At 43.7% G+C, this 18,127-nt stretch overlaps 1 protein-coding gene across 3 annotated transcripts in view; it reads left to right on the forward strand.

Annotated features, from left to right (window-relative positions):
- Positions 1-18,127, forward strand: part of LOC109306157 (E3 ubiquitin-protein ligase HERC2) — a 183,158-nt gene that overhangs the window by 70,387 nt on the left and 94,644 nt on the right. For all 3 annotated transcript variants that reach the window (XM_019529437.1, XM_019529439.1, XM_019529438.1), the window contains exons 23-25: positions 4,310-4,480; positions 4,599-4,702; positions 5,011-5,161. In XM_019529437.1, the coding sequence (XP_019384982.1) occupies positions 4,310-4,480; positions 4,599-4,702; positions 5,011-5,161 (426 nt within the window). The remainder of the gene's footprint in view (positions 1-4,309; positions 4,481-4,598; positions 4,703-5,010; positions 5,162-18,127) is intronic.

Here is an 18,127-nt window from a genome sequence, read left to right on the forward strand (position 1 = left end):
CTCTCTTGCCTGTTCTGCTGCCTTCTAATTTCTGCTGGGGCACCACCAGGTTTCCCTTCCCCCACCTTCCCTGCCAGACTGTGCCCACCCCAAGTGAGTAGGTTATCACTGCACTTACTAGTTAAATCAGTGGTTCCCAAACTTTGACAGATTGCGCACCACCAATTTAAAATGATAAAAATTTGCTGGCGGTACTTAAGGTTGTGTCATACAAAGTAATTTAAGTCTGTTAACGCGCACCACTGACAGGTGGTCTGCACACCACTGGTGTTGTGTTCACCACCAGTTGTGAACCACTGGGTTAAATTATTAATTCTTTAACCTTTCACATTCCCTGCTATTAACTAACTTTTTTTCCTAGTACTAGACCAGGAAAAGCGATAGACAAGGACTAGTGACTGCTGCTTATGGGACTACAGGAACACCTCGGTGAAACATGGTATCACCAGAGTTCTTATCCACGTGAATTCATATGATAGTGCTTTCATGAACAAACTACTAGTAAAGGAAAAATTAAACAAGTCATTAGCCAGATTAAACCAAAAATACAAACACAGCATTTCAGATGTTATTCAAGAGTGTTAAACCAATTGTAATTCTTATTTATGTTTACAGGGTACCTAACTGCTTAATATTTACAGATTCTGATGGGGATTTTATGTTGGTGATACTTTCTTTTTGTACTGAGTAACCTATCTCATTTGTTAGCCAACATACACAATATAAAATTTAAACTTAGCAGGATTTTTTTCTCTAAAATTCCTTATCACAGGCTGCAAAATGTAGGAGAGAAGAAAAAAGCTTAAACTATCTTCTGCTGGCCATGTGCCAGCAATTGACCTGGCAGGTGGCATTTGATTTTAATGACCCCAGAGCAGATGATGCCACATGCAGGTAAACAAGATGGTCCAGTTAAGGGAGGCTGCAAAGCTGCATGGGGAAACAATTGGCAGACCTTAGAATAAATTGGAGCAGAGGAAAGCCCACAGATGTTTCCTTGAGGATTCTTAGACTGAGATTAAAATTTACCCTCTGTTGAAACAGGTAACGTTTCCTGCTTTAGAGCAGGCTTGCTTCTGTTCAAATGGTTGTCAATATGAACACAACTTGATTTTATTTATGGATTGAGTTATCAATTTTTAACAGCCTTTGAGAAGGGTGGCGTATAAATTTAAAAAATAAAGTGTGGCAATTGCATTCAGAGTGAGCTAGAAGGCCTCATATACCAGCATGTAGTAAAGCTTGCTGGACTGGAATTGAGAGGGAAACATGAATAAAATAACCTATATTCAGAACTGTAATTCTCAGTGCTAACCCTTCTTACTGCTTACTTCTTATTTTAAATAATCCATTTAAAATGGGGCAATATCTTGGCTTTACTGAAGTATGACACTGTAAATTACTACTAAGAGACTATAACATACAGGAAAAATGATTGAATTCTGTATTCATGTTACATTAAACAGTACAGTTTCTTTTTTAAGAATTCTTGGATATCTGAGACTTAAAATATTCTAGAAATCAAGTGGTCTCTGCATAGAAATATAGGGTTTATTGATACAACCTTTAAGAAATGCCTAGTAAAGCTGTATTCCTAGGTGTTAAGTGACTTCAATTGTTTTTCTGTTTTAGTAGAAAGTTCTTGATTTACAACACTATCAAATTCAATTTTTTTTTCTTGCTTGCTTTCATTTTATTTGGAACAGAATATTTAGGCAGTAAGTACAGAAGTAATTTAGTTTATTAAAATCGTTCCCCTCTATAGCATTAAGAAGTTTCAGCACAAAGCAATTTTCATGTAACACAGTCAGTTTCAATTTTCCTTTGGAGTGCAGGGTTCATCTTTGGAAGATGAGTGATAAATGTCAGTCTAATTCTCCATGGATGAAAGACTTTCTCTCAACTGCAGTCTCTTCAGATTCTTATGTAGAGGTAGCTGATTTCCTGGCCTCCTCAATCTCCAAGAAATTTTCCCTTCCTAGAAGCAACTTTGATTAGCATTAGGGACCCAATGCCAACATTTTCTATACAGATTTCCTATGAAGGGCTTGCTTAAAGAAATTCCTCTCTCTATGAGGGGAAGATTATTGTTTAGGGTGACTTTACTGCAGAAGGTATAAAGCCTTTTTGGGGATCTGTTGATCTTCCAAGGGAGGCTGCTATTCTTTCCCCATGCTTTGATGATGGAGGTCACCGTTTAAATATAAAAAGTTTTTTTCCGTTTGGTCACAATAATTATTCTGCATCACTTATTGATGGTTGGTGTCTTTTATTGCTGGGCAGCTAAAACTTTTGACTGTGATCTTCTTTTAGATTTCCAGGGATAGCTATATCATTTAAACATATCAGATGTCCCAGGTTGTTGGTTTTTTTTTTTTTTTTTTTTTTTTTCACTACTCCGGTACATGGCATCTGTATTTTAGATTCAGCTTGAACATCTTCAGTTCATTTCAGAATTTTATAATGTTCAATGTTGGAAAAATTGTTGGCATTATATTTTTTTAAAAGATTTTAATTTGGTTTTCTGTTGAGGTCTTGTAACATTCAATGACAGCTATTAGACAGCTAAAACAATATTTCTTTTTGTTTCTGTGCACAATATTTTAATCTTGAAGTATTATATTTTTATTTATAATTAACGTAATTCAAAGCAAGATTATTTATATGTCAACCTCAGGGAGGAAACTTCAACCAGATTTTTCGTTATATTAAGAACCCCTCAATCTTCCAAGTTCTTGATCAAATTAACATTCCAGTATTTTACCATTTCAAATCACTCCTACATTCACGATAAGCAACTTGAGTATAATTGTACCTTTTATTGTTAAAGCATAACATGGGGAGAGGGAGTCTGAGGACTAAATACCAGGGTCCTTCCCAGTACCCCTTGGGCAGTGCTGACTGGGGACGCCTGACTTCGCTAAGCTTTGTAGAAAAAGAACTTGTTGTACATCAGGCATCAGAAAGGACTGACAATAAGTTGCCAAAGTGAATTATTATTGTCTGTCATAGTCTGTCTGTCTTATACTCCACGTAGTCATGTTTTTGTTAAGTCAGTAAACCTTTCTTACCTTTTACCCCCCCCGACCAAACTCTCAATTCTGAACCCTCCGCAGGTGGCTGGGATAATTGTACAGTTTAATATGTGCCATGCTACCAAAAGGAAATTAAAGCATTGATTAGTGGTTCTTATCTTTTCTAGGTTTAGTACACTCTCTCTAAATTTTTTTATTTTTAGCAACAACTTGGTTAAGAACCACTATAGTGCTTTGTTTGATTGCACACTAGACATTTCCACTTGCACCACAACAGTCATGAAACTTACTTAGCATCCTGGTTGAGAACCACTGGTGTAGCCACATCTGGGATTTCTACATTTTCTGTGAATCTGGACAACAATGTATATAGTCATGTATCTGATGCCCCTGCCACATGCTACACCTAAGACATGATTACATAGTTAATCACCTCTTAAGTTGTGAACCAGCTATACATTCAATCAGTTAATGGTGTAATTAAAACAAGAAATAAGCCACAAAGTTTTTTCCACCAAAAATATGTAGTAAATAAGTTTGTGGCTCATTCCTGTCACATCACGAACTGAACCTGTGGCCAGGTGCTCCTCTGTAGCTGGGAGCCTCATCAGCTGATGGAGGCTTGCAGCCATGGGGGTGCCCCATGCACTCCTGTGTCTGTGAGCCTGCAGCTGTGAGCCATGGCTGTAAGTCCTGTCAGCTGATGCAGCTCAAAGCCACAGGGGTGCCCCATATTCCCCCATAGTTCACTTCCATGGCTAGAAGTTCTGTCAGCTGAGCTTGGTGCTTGCTACTTAATGGTGCAAGGGGAGCCTGGGATCATGATTTTGGTATCATGATCCTGGGCTGTCCCTGCACTGGCAGCGAGGTGACTGGATCTGATGCTGGATCCCACAGTCATGCCTTCTGCCACGTGTGGCATGGCAGGAGATGCAATTGTGTGGATCATGCATCAGATCAGGATCATGCACAATCCATACAAAGGCATGCAATTGTATGGATTGTGCATGCCTTTACCTGAATGTCTGGCAGAGGCCTGATTTAAGTCTAAAGCAGTTGGAGTGCCTATCAGATGTATTGGCAGTCAAACTAATTTGTGACTCTAGGATTAAAAAAAAACAAAATACTTTGACAAAGGACGTGTCATTTTATAATATCTCATCCTGGATTCTCTCTTTGGTGTGTTGAAGTTATTTTGACAGTCTCTTTTAAAAATAGTGTTAACAATAATATGCTTGCAATAAAAACATTTATTTTTCTTATTTTACAAATAGGTTCATTTTTTACTGGCCAGAGCAGCAGAAATAATGAAGAAGTGACACTTATACGTAAAGCTGATCTAGAGAATCATAATAAAGATGGAGGCTTTTGGACTGTGATTGATGGGAAAGTTTATGATATAAAGGACTTTCAGACGCAGTCTTTAACTGGGAATAGTATACTTGGTGAGATTCAACAACCATATTTAAGATTCTATTTGTATCTATATATAATATAAAGCACATTTTACTAAACAATTGGCATAAATAGCTATGATAGAACTATTGCATTCTTTTTATATAGCCCAGTTTGCAGGTGAAGACCCTGTTGTTGCTTTGGAAGCTGCCTTGCAATTTGAGGACACACGCGAGTCAATGCATGCCTTTTGTGTTGGCCAGTATATGGAGGTAAAAATGATTAAATAACCTATGGCACCACATGTTTAGAATAACAAGCTATTTAAAAAAAAGAAAATGGAGTTTTTGTTCGATCTCTAGGGCTGGTGGCAGCAATCTCTAGGGCTTAGTAGCGATCCTAAAGCTAAAAACCAAATAGTTGCAATTGTCTGAGACGCACACATTTCTTTTAGTGTGATGCTATAAATGTATGGTTGTAGTAATAATTAATTACTGTAAGTGCTTTCTTATGTAAAGGACAAGCTCATTTTAAATTTTCTTTTTTAGTTTATTTTTTACTTGATATTTATTCTTTTTAGCCTGACCAAGAAGTGATTACAACACCTGATCTTGGCAGTCTATCATCACCTCTCATAGACACAGAAAGAAATCTGGGTCTTCTCCTGGGACTGCATGCTTCCTACCTAGCAATGAGTACGCCACTTTCTCCTGTGGAAGTTGAATGTGCCAGTAAGCCAAACTTCTATTTCCAGTTAAATTATAAGTAATTAATGTATGTGTGTGTGTTATATACTTGTATGCAATATATTATGATAAGCAAGTAGGAAACGGGATAGACCAGGCTAAATGATAGCCTGCAACTTAATCAGGACTTCACCTTTTGGCCTTTCTTTTGTTAAGACTGTAAAGACCTTTTATTTCTTCCTTTTACAATTACAGAGCTCTTTTGCATACTAGTAACATCATTTTTCCCTTTGATTTACTCTTCCTCTTTCTTTTATTGCAGACATTCAGCTGTCTCTTCTGTTTGTTTTTGTAATTAATTGAGCTTTATTTAGGTGTAAATAAATAACTGCTCTCCTGGGCACTTCTTGCTTTCAGAACAGTACATTGTGTTACCTTTTCAATCTTGCCTTCTGAAAAACAGTTGATGTAAGAATGAATACTTCCGATGAGTGACTGGTGCCTCCTGAATCTTGGGGGCGGGGGGCACTGGCCCTCTCGGGGCGGCATGTGCACTCCCTACCAGTTGCCTATGATAGTTCCTGTGTAGTTGTAGCTTATTCTGTACTATGGGTATGAATAAATAATGCGTTTATATTGGCAAATGGCCTTAAACCTCTTTGTTAAAGCCATAGACTGATATAATGTGAAACCTCACCCAGCTAATACCGGTTTACTTCCAACATTCCTGGAGTCATGGAAACTGGGTGTGACGCATCCCTTAACTTTGAGAAAAAGCAGTGCCTTTATAAGTAACATCTGCTTAAATCTCATCTGGCTATCCACCACAAAGTCACCCACCCAGGAGCAATATGCTCCCATCTATTGCTCCACCGATTGGAAATAGATAGTGGTCTTCCACTTTGTTGGTATCAGGAGCCCTATGTAAAATCACAAGGAATCAACATGTGTGTGATGCTGTATAGTGAAGATGGTTGGCTGTGGCCATCTGCATAGTAGGCAGTGGTGTAGGCAAAGTATTTAAATTACTACTCTAAGACGTAAAAGGAATAGGCTGCTATTTGAGACATGGGCACAGGGTGCAAAATGCCATATATTTCCCAGCAAATTGGCAGTGATTTGCCACTGATCCCAGCACTTAGCCACGTTGTGTGGCTGGTTCCAAGTGTAATGAAGACAGCAGTCATGTGGAGGAGGCCTTGGGGGAGGGTGTGTGTGTGGGGGTGGTAAGGATCTCATTTGAAGCATGGATATTTTCATGACATAGGACCTGAAGGTAATTCCTCTATCTACCCATGCAGTCAGACAGAGGCCAAACTTGCCCTCCCCTTTATAAACTGCTATGTTGAAATTCCTACCATTAGCCAGGCAGGTAAGTGATGATTTAATATCACCATAGAACTCCCAAAGCACTCCAAAGTAAATGCTTTCATGGGACTAGATGGACACTGCAGGTGTATTCTGATATCGCAAGAGTCTGGAATCGTATCTGCTCAGGTAATATAGGCAGATTTTTCAGTGTACTTAGTGCTCAAGTCAAACCCAGACTTCTTCCTTAGGAGAGTGCTGATTACTTCTCCCCTTATGCGACTATTCTAATCCATTGTTTTGGGGCTTTTGTGGGTACCATCCTGATAAACAGCATCAGTACATCAAATAATGCTTTTTCTAAGGTTTGGGTAGCCTGGGGAATCAAGAAAGGGCTGAGAAAACATGAATTTATGCAGGGCGTCTGCAGTCTCATTGTGATGCTCCACAAGCTCGTGAAGATGCTAGACTTGTGCACACCCCAGTATAGAGCCAGAGCAGAGCAGCTCTGTCACTCACCTGCTTGCATTCCTCCTCGCTTGGTAACAGCACAGCAGGAGCAGCTATGTGTAGGTATTTGCCACTGCTAGGGTGTCCTAAAACTGGAAAGGGTATCTGTGGCTAACATCTTAGGGCACTTTTACACATGCTTCAAAGGTGGGGGGAGAGGGCAGAACCTTAGGCAGAGGGAGAAAAAAATATTGGGGGGGGCTGAGTACGCATCTGCCCCCCATCCCTGCAGGGAAGTGGGGGAAGAAGGGAGTGGGGGTGGGAGCTGGGCCCAAGATTGGGGCTAGGGCCCACTGTGCCTGTCCCTTCCCCCTGCGCCCGGGGTCATTGCCCAGCACTACTCCCCTGCCCCAGCTGCCTTCCTGTATCAGCCCTAGCCCAGTACCTTCTGCGGGGGGCACAGATCCAGGGGCCGGAGTGGGGCCAGCCTTGGCTGCGCCTCCAGGCCGGTGGGCATGGAGCCTGCAAGGCCCCCGCACCCACGCTGTCCTGCTCAGAGTCGTTCCTGGGAAGAGCCCTGTGCAACCCCAGCCCTAGCCTGCAATGGCAGCCCACCCTGCCCTGCGTGAAGCTGGGGGCACACGTCCCCCACCATGCCTCTCAGGATGTGTGCAGCAGCAGGAGCTATGCCCCTGGAGCGAACCACTCGCGGCTCAGTCCCACACCCTGCCCGCTATGCAAGTGCCTGTCCCACCCCTAGCCTCAGGCTCAGCCCCAGCCCCGTTCCTTTCCCACTCCTGCTGCAGCTGTCAGAAGCCCTTGGCTGGGCTGCCTTGTGGCCCTGCCACTGTTGTACATTTGGTGGGGGCTAAGCCTCTTCCCCCGCCTATGGGCAGAAGATTAATTTATCAGTGTCCATGTGCTTCAAAATGGTGGTGGGGCTGCTTAAGCTAAAACTCATTCGACGAGCTTTAGTTCAAGTGCCCCCACCGCCACTTCGAAGTGCACGGACTCTGATGCATGAGATGTGGGAGGCTTTTGGAATGTGATAATTACCACGTTCCAACAGCCTTGATTAATCAAATCTGCTCCAACATGCTGTAATTACAGTGCGTCGGAGCAGCCTCCATGCTTGTGTACAGGCACTCTCCATCGTAGGGTACTAGAAAAAAGTGCGTTAGCCTATTTAATGTGCATTAGCTAAAGAACACTTTTTTGTGATACTTTTAATGAGCATTAAAATAGGCTAATGTACATTAAAGCACATGTGTGTGCACCCTTAGAAATCACAGGGAATTTAAGGAGTTTGTTACTGAAGATTGAGCAGTGACAACTTGCTACATTTCTCACCTTCCAGGTTTGACAACTGCAGCTTCAGGGCTCAGAGTTTTTATTGGTGACTGTGGCTAAATGGTAAATGTGAGGAAGAGATGCATGGGGAGCTGATGGCTTTTATCAGAGGAAAGATCCTCCTTGATGAAGTACCACTGGGACTGCTGCAGACTTACTGAGCCAAAGCATAGACCAAGCAAGGAGGGTTGTGGGAGAGCAGGCCAGGAGGACCACTACAGTGGTGAAGCAAGTTGTGGTCTTGGTAAGGAAAACATTGAGTTCCAGAGGGGAATGCATTAGTCAGTAATCACTTTCCTGTCCTGCCAAACTGCATGAATACAAAGTGTTCCAACCTTCTTTCCTAGTATTTGCCTCCAAATCTGACCTGTCTAGTACCTTTCACAGTGTAGGGAATAGCCCATCATGATGGGGACTGCAGCAAATAGGCAGCAGTACTTTAGGCTGATAGTGCTCCTTCTTATGGGAGAGAAAGAACAGCTTATTTGGAGGAAGCTGATCACTTAAACCCCACCATGGTCCTAATGTTGTGACAGTTCTCCCCTTAGGGTTAAGTGTTGGGCAACAGGTAGATGTTCTCATGGCAGTAAACTAGCCAACAGGATTTAAGGGACATCCCAATGTACCCTCGCCTGCCCAGTTAACATTTCTTTTTGCTACACTACACTCTTTTCTTCTGCAGAGCACTTAATCTTTCTTGCAATGTTTAACTCGTTTAACTCATGCTTTGGATACAAGTGCCTCTGTTCACTTAAAGTGGGTTGCCGAGGTGTCTCTCAAATTTTGAAACAGCAGCTGTGGGCACTCAGTCTACCAAGAAGGCTGCTACCCAGTGTCCTGCCTGTTCCTTACCCAGTGACTTGCTTCTCGTCTCACAGGTATTGAATGCAGCAGCCCAGTAGTATCTTGGAAGCATAGTGCAGAAAGGGTGTATTTGCCAGTTTGTTCACAGCTGATTAGCTGCTAATTGAACAGGTCTAGGTTTCCTGTACTTCCCAAACTGAGTGGCAGTGAGGGGTCGCCAGTTACCAAGGCTGTTGGCACCTGTTTCTTCATGTTCAAAGTGACTTGCATGTTAGCTGTCTGGCTCCATCGCTTCAGTGTCAGCTTTGTGCAGATCTTAAAATTCCAGATTTTTCACATCCTCAATTTTCTGTGTTACTGTTGACTATCTCTCATTGGCTGCACTATTTTCTCCTGCCCATCTATGCTTCTGTTATGCAGAATCAGTGATAAGTGGCCTGGGAACTGATCCAAAGCAAGCCATCATCACTCAGTTACACTCTAAAATTATTCTGGCAGCTCATGGTCATCTGTCAGGAGCATGTCACACTGTACCTTCTGAGTGCTTCAGTCTTTTCACTTTGTTTTCCTTAGCTTTGGGAATTATTGTACTTATTCACATACCACCCATCCTTTCCCAAAATTTGGGATGCTTGTTTTAAGCAGGAACCTTGTTTTTCTACCCAAAATAGTAGTTGTGGCATTTTTATTCAGGCGGTGCTGAGGTAGTTTCATAGTCGGTAGGTTGGAAGGGACCTAAGCAGACCCCCTGCCATGGGCAGGATAGGATGCCGGGGTCAAATCACCCCAGCTAGGTGGATGTCTAGCCTCCTTTTGGAGACCCCCAGAGTAGGGGCAAGTACCACTTTGCTTGGAAGTCTGCTGCTTGACTGGAACCCAGATCTGAGATGTCACAGAGGGATTACCCAGACTCATCTGGCCCTTTGACTACTACCACATGCTGCTTATCCATGTGGCCACCAATGATACTGCCAGGGGAGATGCTAAGCAGATCAAAAGTGGCTACTGGGCTCTGGGTGCAAGGGCTAAGGGGACAGGGACTCAGGTAGTCTCATCAGTCCTTCCAGTCGAGGGGAAGGGCCCAGGTAGGAGTGCTAGTAAAAGACTGGATCCACCTCACAAAGAGAGGGAAGAGCAGACAGGCTTGCTAACCTAGTGAGGAGGGCTTCTAAATTAGGTTTCCCGGGGGATGTAGACCAAAGCCTTGAGGTAAGTGGGTATCCTGGAGGAAGCACAAGTAGGAAGGGGTGACAGGGGAGGCCTTCTCATTCTTTCTGGGAAACGAGCAGGAGGTTTTAGAAGTCCTAGCAGTCCCAGAACTATGGTGTGATTGGAATAACAGAGACTTGGTGGGATAGCTGACATGACTGGAGCACTATATAAACTGTTCAAGAAGGATGGACAGGGGAGAAGAGGAGGAGTTGCTGCACTTTATGTAAAAGAGCTGTATGGTTGCTCAGAGCTCCAGTATGAAACTGGAGTTAGGAAGGACTGTTGAAAGTCTCTGGGTTGTAGACAGAGGGGAGAGCAACAAAGGTGATGTTGTAGTGAGGATCTGCTATAGACCACCAGACCAGGAGGATGAGGTGAATGACATTTTCTTTAAACAGCTAGTGGAAGCTTACTGATTGCAGGCCCTGGTTCTCATGTGGGGCTTCAGTTACTCTGACATCTGCTGGGGAGGGCAATAGAGCAGTGCACAGGTAATCCAGAAAGTTTTTGGAGAGTATTGGTGGCAACTTCCTGGTGCAAGTGTTGGAGAGGCCAACTAGGGGCATGCTCTTGATCTCCCGCTCACAGACGAGGATGAATTGGTGAGGAATATAGTAGTGGATGGCAACATGGGCGGCAGTGACCATGAGATGATTGAGTTCAGGATCCTGAGGAGAGGAAGGATGGAAAGCAGCCGAGTAAGGACCCTGAACTTCAGGAAAGCAGACTTTGACTCGGGGAACTGATGGGCAGGGTCCCCTGGAAGGCCAGTTGGAGGGGGAAGAGGAGTCCACGAGAGTTGGTCATATTTTAAAGGAACTTTATGGAGTGCTTGGAATGAACCATCCTGCTATGCAGGAAAACTAACAAGTGTGGCGAAAGACTTGCTCAGCTTAGCAGGTGTCGTGCCCCATACGCCGGTGCACCCTTGACCTGCGAGCCTGGGTTGGCACGACCGGCTTGGTGCAAGGAGGGGGATTTATGACCGGGCAGGTGGGTGATAACGGTGAGCAGGAGTCAGTATGATTTAAACACAGTGTGATGGTTACACAGAAAAGTTTATTTTACTTGCGCTACTGATGGCTTGCAGCGTAGGGAGAGGAGCTGATTGATTCAGTTACAGCATGCAGATATCATATTACCCAGCATTTACAGGGTGGGTAAGACAGTTGCTTCTGAGCGATTCATATAAGCCGTTGCAGTCTGCAGATTACTAAGAGCTCTTGATAAGAAAGATAACGTCAAAGATAAAGAGATAAACGGACCGGTAAGACGAGACGGGGGTACGCCAAAAAAAAATAATACGGAGGTGGAGAGAAATATTCATGCATGATCTGTTCTTCTTGTGTATACACAGTTCTCTGTTCTCTGCTTTGGGCGGAAGTTCCTTCAAAGTTTTATTTGACACAGGTGACCAATTACTATACGCCAATCATAAATAATTAATGAGTTGGCACTTGTGCTTTCTTTGTTTGCTCAGGTTTCATAAAAAAAGGGGGGTTATTTTTACTTGGGTGGTACTGGTTCTGTTTGGTCACAGGATGGCGCGCATAGCATATTTAATTAATTTTACAACTTCACTGAAGTCAGCTAATCTCGTTACTATAGGTACTTTATCTTTCGTGCTGGGCTGTCGAGGTCAGTTTCTCTCTCTAGTATGAAAAGCTCAAGTGATTTGAAATGAGGCACAGATAGGGGTGTGTATATGCAACACTGTTAATACAGAGGCATAAATTACAACCACAGAGTTTGTTGTGTTAGCTTCTGACCTTTTGCCATTGGCATCTGAAATCAAAGACTTTGATCTTTGACAGCAGAGAACTCCAGTGAGCTGAAACACAGAAAGGAAGCTTCAAGAAGTGGAAACTTGGACAGGTGACTAGGGTGGAGTATAAGAGTATTGCTTGGGATGCTATCAGGAAGGCCAAAGTGAAATTGGAGTTGCAACTAGCAGGGGGTGTGAAGGGTAACATGAAGGGTTTCATAGATTCATAGACATTAGGGCTGGAAGGGACCTTGAAGATCATCTAGTTCAGCCCCCTGCCCCAGGGACACGAAGTCAGCTAGGGTCAAAGGATCCCAGCAAGATAAACATCCAAATGTTTCTGGAAAGTGTCCAGAGTAGGTGCCTGCACCACTTCTGGAGGGAGTCTATTCCAGGCCTTGGGGGCTTGGACAGTAGAGAAGTTTTTCCTTATGTCCAGCCTAAAACGGTCTTGGAAGAGTTTGACTGTTGGTCCTTGTTATCCTTTGGGGCACTCTGGTGAACAGATGCTCCCCCAGATCCTGATGCACACCCCTTTTATATTTACAGGCAGCCAGCAGGTGGCCCCCCTGAGCCTGTGCTTTTCCAGGCTGAAGAGCCCCATGGTTCTCAGCCTTCCATCATAGGGCCTAATCCCTTGCCCTCTGATCATGCGCGTGGCTCTCCTCTGGACTCTCTCAAGCTTCTCGACATCTTTCTTGAATTGTGGAGCCCAGAATTGGATGCAGTACTCCAGCTGTGGCCTCACCAAGGCTGAGTACAGCAGGAGGATGACATCCTGGGATTTACTTGAGAATCAACTGTGGATGTAAGCCAGGGTTTTGTTTGCATTAGCAGGTGCGACATCGCATTGGTGGCTCATGTTCATCTTGTGGTCAGTTCTTCCCTCCAAGTCATAGCACTGCTGAGCCTATAAGTGTGCTGTGGGTCGTCTGTCGTTCCACCCCCCCCGGCCGAGGTGGAGCACCTTGCATTTTTTGGTATTGAACATCATCAGGTTGCATCTGCCCACTTACTAAGCTTATCCAAGTCTTCCTGGATCACTAGCCTATCCTCGGGTGTGGATGCTTTGCCCCAAAGTTTAGTGTCATTGGCAAACCTGGCCAGTGTGCTTCTGATACCAATGTCCATGTTGTTGATAAAGATATTGAAGAGAACTGATTTCTATAAGCATGTCAGCAACAAGAGAAACATATGGGAAAATGTGAAAGGGGGAGGCAACCTAGTGGCAGATCATGTAGAAAAGGCTGAAGTACTCCATGCCCTTTTCACCTTCACAGGCAAGGTCAGCTCCCAGACTACTGCACTGGATAGTACAGTTTGGGGAGGAGGTGAGCAGCCATTGGAAGTAAAAGCCTAAGATTTCTGAGTTCCTTGGGCTCAGTCTGACTGAAGGCAATGAGGCTTATCACACAACGCATCAAGAGAGATTTGTCACCTTTCCACCTGGCTACTAAGAGGCACATAATAGTCAACTTGTGAACAAAGGCCAGAATTATTAGGTGGAGTATACTCCTGTTTAGCCTCTGTTGTGGTATAACTTAAGCAAATTATAAGCTGCTTTTACTCTCGTTTATGATGTTTGTGATTTATCCACATTCTGTATTTGCTTTCTTTCCATTTTGATTTGATATTTTCATGGAGGTCTTGTGAACTGCTTTGTCTTGCTGGTCTGGAGTTTCAGAGATACAGGGTGTAGCTGTATTACTCTACAGGCAGAAGGAATCAGAACTTGTGGTAGAGGTGTGGTATCTTTTATTAGACCAACTAGATATTTGCAATTTTTTTTTCTTAATTTGCAAGCTTTCAGGCACACTTGCCCTTCTTCACATGTAGGAGAACGCAAAGATTGTAAAATTTCTTGTAGGTGGAAATGAAATGGTCTTCAGTTTTACTTTTACAGGTCAGTTACTTGGTTTGTTTCATGCTTCGCTTCCTGGATCAAACTTGTGAGGACACTTGAACTAGTGCAGGAAAAATAATGTTGTTTCTGTGGGTATGGGCAAACCGGCATAGGATAAAGACAACTTGTATATCAGCATGATATTGTATCATCTTAGCAGCTAGTGGACATGTTAGCATCTAGCTGTAATGGTTTATTATATTTGGACATGATGATGCTTACATAGCCTGGATCAATTTGGTGGAATTGATCCCAATTCTTTGCCTGTCTTTAAAGCGTTGTGGATCGTCATGTGGAGATTCACCACGAGGTGGAATACCAGGGTTTCGTACAACTCTAGCACTGTTTCACCAATGAGGCAAGGGAGCCTTTGGCAGTGCTGCTTCCAGCATAATGATTTTTTCCTTCTGCTTCTTGGTGACCCAGCTGATCAACTTTTCCCAAGATTTATAAATGTGTTCACAGGATGCTTTAACCCCAGGAAACAAGTGTTTAGTTGCTAGCTAAGCAGCTGTAAGACAATGGTTGAATGAATCTTTTAGGTAGCTCAAGAAGAGTGGGGAAAATTATTCAAGGCCACATCCTTCTTTACTTATTGTGTGTCTAAGTGTGGTCTCGCTCCACCTTTCTTGACTGGAGATGGAGTAGGATCTAATCATTGCTTTCATGAGGTGGTCCTGGCCTGCTGTATTTTGCATAATATCTTCAAGACAAGGGATAAGTCACTGGGCAAGGGATGGGTGGAGAAGGTGGACTGGCTGCTTGACTGATTGACTAACCACAGCTGGCATGCCATGACCATAACAGGCAGGAGCACAGAGATTTCATGGGGAAGGACTTGACACCCACTTTTGGGGAGGGGTTTATAATCTGGGCTTGAACCCACATGCAGGTGTCCTCAAGTGATATATGCTTTGACTTTGGTTTCTCCTTTTGGCTGAATGTGCATTGACAAGTATGCAGGGAACAGTAATAACAAAGCTTAATTAACTGTGATTGAATTTTTTTATGCCACTGAGAAAATAGAAGTGCTAAACTAGAGAAGAGTGTGTGCAGGGGCATCAAACAGCAGTCTGGAGCCCTGTGTGGGGAGTGACAGTGTACAAGGGATCAAAGTGTATAGTGGGGTGGGCTAATGTTCACCCTCACAGGCTCTGTGCAGCAGTCTTTGGTGGGATTTTATTCACAAAAGTGCATCTCTGAAGAAGCCAGTGACTGGCTTGTCCCAGCTCTTCTTCTTCCAAAGCCTTTGTCACCAGCTCCTGTCAGCCCTTCAGAGCTTGAGTCACTGCAAGGAAAGCTCCAGCCCCTTAAAACAGGGCTGCCCAACTTCAGAGGGGCTGGGAGCTGCATGCTGTATGAGTAGCATGAGCTCTTCCTGTGCTTTGCTCCTCCCCCTTCCTCCTGCCCCCTGTTGCATGGACAGTGAGTTTACATGGTGCCCTTTAGCTTTGCTGCTCTGCCCCAAAGTTCCTGGCTGCTGCAGCCATAGAATTAATGGGGAGAGTGGTGGTCATGCAGGAGCCCCTCATGAGCTGCATGTGGTCCAGTGCTGCCAGTTGGATAGCTCAGGAATAAAGAAATTTAAAAAGCGGTCGTCATTCTCTCCTTAGCTTCAGGGAGAAATCCTCAATCTCCCTGCAGTTGTTGGGATGCTGTGGTAACAATCCTCTTCTCAACCTTGGGGGTCTGGGGGGAAGCCCCTGTTTCTTCTCCTAGCACCTAGTCATTTCCCCAACTCCCCAGTCGTCCCCCCCGTGCCTTTTCCTGGGGTTACCAGCTTAAGCCATGGCTTGTCTGCCTGCACCCCTGGGTGAGGCATGCAGTGGTGGCAGCCCTGGGAAAAGCTGTGGGAGCTGGAGGATCAAAACAGGAGCTGGGGGGAAGCCCCTGTTACTTTCCCCAGCTCCTGGCTTGATCCCCCAGCTGTGGGCAGCCCCAAGGGAAGCTGTCCCAGTACTGCTTGCCTCACCTCGGCAGGGGTGGGGCAGCCGCAGAAACAGCCGGATGAGCCACAGCTTCTCCAGGGGCTGCTGGATCAAGCTGGGGCTTCCCCGACTGCTCCCCCAGCTGCTGCCGCCGGCACTGCCTGCCTGTACAGTCTATGGATGAATCTCTTTGAATTGATTCATAGAGGTTAATGGGTCTCCCGATTTTTGATTTGGCCATTTGGCTGCCTAATGTTCTCTGAATCAAATCAGCTACTGAAGCTTCTCACAGCCCTACTGATGGCACACGGTAATACTCAAAGGGTTGTTTTCAGCTACACAGATCTGATGCTTCTGGTTTTTCTTGCTGTTTGAACCTTGGAGAATGTGAATAATGGGTTATATGTAACAAGAAGGCAGTGGAAATGACTCTTTGCAAAAACCAAGAAGAACTTGACTTAATATGTATTGTTTTTGCAGAGGGTGTTCTTGGGACTCCTGTGTCAGCCAGGAGTTCGGGACCGTCAGCTACTGTGAAACATGATAAACCACTCTCCATGGCAGTTTTAAGGCTAAATTTGAGTACTTTCTGCATGTAACTGTTGGGTGTTTTTTTGCCCATGATAATATAAGTCTATCAAGCCATCAATATTTATGTACAGTGATTGCCAAGGAAATTTGCTGTGACATTATTTTTTAAATCGGGGCATAAGGGGAAAGGGGGAGGGTCTCGTTTAAAGTAAAATGAGAGCAGCAGCAACAAGGATAATCCTTTTGGTTTTGTGGGTTTTTTGTTTTAGTTTTTATGGGAGGGATTCAACAATGCTGCGTTGTAGCTTGCACTGCCTGGGGTGGGTGGTGGGGGATGGACATAAGCATTCAGTGGGATAAAGTCTACAATAGCATAACAAATTGTCATGGACTAAAAAAAAAATCCTCATTTTTAATGGAGACCTTTGTTTTGTAGTATGTAAATCAAAATCTTTAAGAGGCCTTCACTCTTCATCTACCACATGTGTAGTATCCATTGTGATTTTTTTTTTTTTTTAAGACTCAAATATTGTTTGTCTATTCCTGCCAGTAGTTTTTTATCCTTTTGCTAACCCTGTGCTTTCTTTTGCGTGGGTTTGTTGAATTTATCCTTGGGGCTAAGAGAGAATGTAGTTGAGTGTGAATGGGAAATAATATGGAAAAAATGCTTATTATATTGGAGGGGTTTTATTAAAGTTGTTGCTATTGCCTTGCCTGAAATATTGCAGTATCTGTTCCTGGTTTATATAGGTTATGTATTACTTTCATCATTATTTGGTCTTTGAGTGCCTTCCAGCAGCACATTAAGTGATAAGATTAGCATCTGTTATGGATAGTTCTTTTGTTTCGTTCTTTCTCCAGGGAAAAAGAATTTGTGTGGGCAATGATAAGCAACTAGTTGCTCTTTTCTCCTTTCCTCTCCACTTTTTATTTTTTGGTTTTATTTTGGTCACATCTCAAAAAAACAAAACAAAAAACCCCCAGCCTTCCCCCCCCCCAACCAAAAAACAAAAAAAAACAAACCCAAAACAAAACAAAAACCAACTCCCAAAGAAGGGTGGTGGTGGCGGTAGTCATTAAAGAGGATTAGGAGGAAAAGAATGACTAGAATCTTAAGATCTACTTATTAAAGAGGGGGAATAGCATTTAATGAGGAGGTCTTTAAACTGGGTTCAACAGGGGCAGGAAATAAAAGCCCATATGTAAGTGAAGGTCAGGGGAATGAAGATAAAGGAAGCAATATGAGAAATATTAACAAGGTTTTAAGGAAGAATTAGGATTGTTATGCTGATTTGCAAGAAATATTAGAAATAAGTGGGAAGTACTTGAAATCCTAGTACATAAAATTATGAGGTTTGGCATAGAAGATATGACTAGATAGTAATACGGATGGATATAGCTCACTCAGGGAAGACGGGCAGGGGAGAAAAGATGTTGCTTCACATACAGTGTACAATTTGCATGTGTAATATCCTTGTTCTGAGGTTCAGAACCAAATAGGAGGTGAACATATTTGATCTTGATTTTCAGTATGAATACAGACCGTGAAAGCGGGGCCTCACGATCCTTCTGACTTTTTGGGTTTTAAGCAGGAGGACTTCTGAGCAGGTCACCGGGAGAGGATCCCGCAGCTCCTCCGGCCCACAGACCACTACCCCATGCTCCTTATTCACATGGGCACCAATGACACGGCTCGGAGCACCCCCAGCCAGGTCATGAGGCGCTACAGGGAGTTGGGAGCGGGGCTTAGGGGTCTGGGA

Source organism: Crocodylus porosus, unplaced genomic scaffold (assembly GCF_001723895.1).
Source record: "Crocodylus porosus isolate Cpor-Errol unplaced genomic scaffold, CroPor_comp1, whole genome shotgun sequence".
Lineage (NCBI taxonomy): Eukaryota > Metazoa > Chordata > Crocodylia > Crocodylidae > Crocodylus > Crocodylus porosus.